Source organism: Empidonax traillii, unplaced genomic scaffold, assembly GCF_003031625.1.
Source record: "Empidonax traillii isolate 1590-97213 ecotype Southwest subspecies unplaced genomic scaffold, ASM303162v1 scaffold586:size682069, whole genome shotgun sequence".
In the NCBI taxonomy this organism is placed as follows: domain Eukaryota; kingdom Metazoa; phylum Chordata; class Aves; order Passeriformes; family Tyrannidae; genus Empidonax; species Empidonax traillii.
The window spans coordinates 399,876-403,658 of NW_020955779.1; the positions used below are offsets into that span (position 1 = coordinate 399,876).

Sequence of the window (3,783 nt, forward strand, 5' to 3'; positions counted from 1 at the left end):
TGCAGCCACAATGACAGCCCAGTAGGGGACTGAAGGTTCAGATTTCTCCAAGTTGAGGTCTGAATTTCCAAATCCACTATTTCTCCGTGTGAAAAGAAAAGGTTTCTCCTACAAAGGGAGAGCAAAGGTTTTATTGGCCACAGATCACTCAACAGGCAGCATTCCAACAATATGCCACTGCCCCTTCCCGGAGAGGAGTTATTGATCTTTAGACCATCAGCTGTTGCTGCCTTCTCTCTATCTTAGACCAAACTCTTTCCTGCTTTATTGCCTGAAACTTCCTAGAACAAAAAAAAAAAAAAGGAGCCATCTCAGAATCAGGAGCGATGGCATCATTTCCTAATTTGCTTGTTGCAGACAATCAAATGGAAATACATAGACTCATTAGAACTGACTTAAATGCGAGTATTTCCACTGCAATGAGGATCATTTTTTTGCTCTTAAATCTTAAGTAGATTTCTCTGTCTCTAATAAAAATAGGAGTGTATTTCAGCTATTTAAAGCCTTCACAAAGATACTCCCTTAAAGAGCTTTACTAAAGAGAAGAAAGGAGAAAAATAGAAGTAATTCACAGAGAGGACATCTTTGTCTTTACTTACTGGGTTTGGACACTTGAGTTTTGATCTGTCAAGGGTAAAGTTGTTGTAAGTCTGCTTTTCACCAACAGGCTCCAGCTGAAGAAGAGAAAAGCAACAGCAAACAATGATGAAATTTTCCTTCTCAGGCTCTCTTGACATAGGCAGTTAAAAGTTTCTTATCCAATCTTTTGGTGCTTGCAGTAATGAAGAAGTGTGGTAGAAGGTGATTGGGAACTTTCACAAACATTTTAACTCTCATGAACTGAAGATGTTGAAAATCCGATGTACTGGCTGCAGAAAAGCTTCCTCGGCAGCAAGGAATAGGAGAAGCCTTTCCTCCTTTTGCATCCCTCTGAATAGCACATACTTTAAATATTCTGCTAAAACAAAGTGGTTTACTATATATCTGGTTCTCCCCCGTGCACATCTCAAATGGTAGTATAAACCACAAAGAAAAAAACCCACATGATAGATGTTAGACATGTTACTTAGCACATTACTTAAAGAAAGATACCTAGGTGTCATGGTGATGGGACTGACTTCAAAAATGTAGAGCTGCAGAGACAGAATGAGATGGTGCCAACCTTTGCAGTCTTCATTCAGACAAGAAATTCCCTGGGAGTTACAGCTGAGGCTGGGTTCACAAGATTGCAAGAAGTAAGTTAAATAGAGCCTTTTATATTATCAGTTGTCAGCTAAATTGCAATAGCTGACCATGGGCTCACCTCAAGTCCATTTCAAACTCAAAATATATCAAGGCTAATAGTAGAGCTAGGAGTGCACATACCACTGGTTACCATAGTTAAGCTAACGAGTACAGGCTTGCTCAGTCACGTTAACTGAAGTGTTTACAATTGTTGTACAGACATGCCCGAAGTAATGACTTCAAGATTGGCCCGTAGGAAACTGCAGAGTTGTCACCCAGCATTTCTGGGAATACAGCACAGAGGACTGCTGTTGCTTCTGCTATTGTCCATACAGGCATTTACTGTCCTTAAGAGATTAAAGTGTCAGCTGTGTGCTGAAAAGAAACAGTATCGCAAGAAGCCCAACACAACGTGGAAAAAACCAAATTCTAGCCATAGGATTCCCATATGGAAATACTGGGAATACCTTCTCTCTCTAATTCAGTTAAAAAAAAAAAAAAAAAAAAAAAAAAAAAAAAAAAAAAAAAAAAAAAAAAAGAAAAAAGGGTAGTAGAGACTGAAAAATAAAAAGAGATGAACCACAGAAAAATATGACTAGGGAAGGGAAGAAGCAAAACAGAATGCCAGGTTTTGCTGATGATTGTGAGCTCCTGCTGGACTTCTACCTGAGTCCTAATCCCTTGGCCTGCCCACCACCTAAGGTGGTGAAGACTGAAACTGCTAGTTTTGTTGCACCTAAAGGGGACAGCTCAGATTCTGCTGGGGTTATTTTTAAGATGTGTGGCTCATGTCTTGTAGCATTCTGCCTGCAGTGCTTCGGGTTGTTTGTAGATAATTGTAACACTTCCCTTGCCAGGGCACTTGGTAAGGATTCTGGCACGGAGCACAGATGAAAGATGACAAAGTGCAAAATTCTGCAACCAGCCATGCTTACTTCATCTCTATGCAATCTGTTCTTCAGGAGCATTAGCTTCTGAGCTTTGAAGATGACAGTATCCCCAAGTCCAAGAGTGGACAGCACAACTTCTAGAAGAAACACACAGCTCCTCTAGAGCGTGTGCCAACCATGGAGGCAGAACACAATCTAAACACAGAGCATCCATGTGCTCCTCACTTGGGCCAGAGGACTGAAGAGGTGGATTTGGGACCAGTGGAAGCCCCTGAGGACTAGACAGCCCTCTGACTTCAGAGAGCAGGAGCACACTTGTCTTTGCACAAAGCAAAAGGGGAAAGGACATGATGGTGGGGGATAGATTCCTGAAGGCATCCTGATCCTTGCATACCCACACAGTGGCCACGCACAGTCTGGCCCTTTATGTGTACTGACAAGAATCCATGTCATTTGGCCATAAGCCTACAGCCTGCCGAGCTTTTCAGGGAACAGGGAAACAATACAGCCTTACAGTAAGCTTGCACAGCCTTGCCGTACATGGACTGCAAGTGAAAAGCAGGGATGTGTTACAAGAACCAGATTTAAATAGTAAACAGTAATATCTTCAGCTGGCATAGACCAACAGATCTCTGCGGGAGGGAATAGTTGTGCTTCACATCAGTGGAACTCTGATCCCTCCTGCAGCAGAAAGCCTTCTGTCAAAATCCTTCCATGCGTAGGAATTGAGTGACAATCTGGACAGAATAAAACTCCGATGGCATAGAAAAAAAAAAAGACTGAAGGTGATTCAGGAATGAGTAATGGCCAATAGGAATACCACATGGCAACAGAAACCAAATTTAAGGCTACCATATGTCCAGATATCATCTTTTTTCTTCTTGAAATCTTCAGCCATACTCAATTTGAATTTTCTTCTACATTTGCCTGAGGTTTCTGGGCCACCATTAGCCCCATTTAAGCTATGAAACACAGTGAAGCCTACCACCCTGCTGTCATCTGAGTACCAGGCAGGGAAGGCTGATGGAAAACAGGCAGATTTGCTGCGCATGCACAAATCAATTATTCTGAGTGCATGTGTGCATTGTATGTTCGCTGCATTCTATGACCCTGAACTTACAGCTCTTATGCCATACTGGGCAACTGCAAGATTTCTGCCCTGCATATCCCAGTCCTTATGCTCAAGCTTATTCTGGGGTATCCTGTAAGTTTCTTATCTTGCTAACACTTTTACTTAAATGGAAAAAAAATCCCCTCCGTTTATGGTTGTTTCTTGTACAAACCAGGATACGGGATTTCTGCTCGCACAACGTGTTTGGGTAGTGGTGCTTATGAGACAAGAGGAGGAAATGTTGCTGCGGCATGAAAATGCCATAGTCTTCTTTCCAGCATGGGGAAACATCATGTTTCTGAAAGCAACTGTGATCTTGGAGTTATCAAGTCTATCACGTGCCTCTTACACCCTCTTCCAACACTGTTGAAAACCTATAATTTTTCCCAAACTGACAGAAGGAATGTGACTGCAAGCAGAGGCATCATAGTTTTGATGAGCCCCCCGTTAGTTTCAGTGACTTTACTAGAGTTGTCTCAGATACTAGAGTGGGTGGTAAAACATGTCCACACTATTAATGGCAGCAAAAATTCAGTCACATATACGTTTTCCTAAGAA

General features: G+C 42.0%; 1 protein-coding gene across 1 annotated transcript in view; it reads right to left on the reverse strand.

Annotated features, from left to right (window-relative positions):
* PLB1 (phospholipase B1) overlaps nucleotides 1–3,783 on the reverse strand; it is a 93,193-nt gene that overhangs the window by 2,567 nt on the left and 86,843 nt on the right. Inside the window, exon 58 of the mRNA XM_027898240.1 lies at nucleotides 600–674. Coding sequence (XP_027754041.1) covers nucleotides 600–674 — 75 coding nt within the window. The remainder of the gene's footprint in view (nucleotides 1–599; nucleotides 675–3,783) is intronic.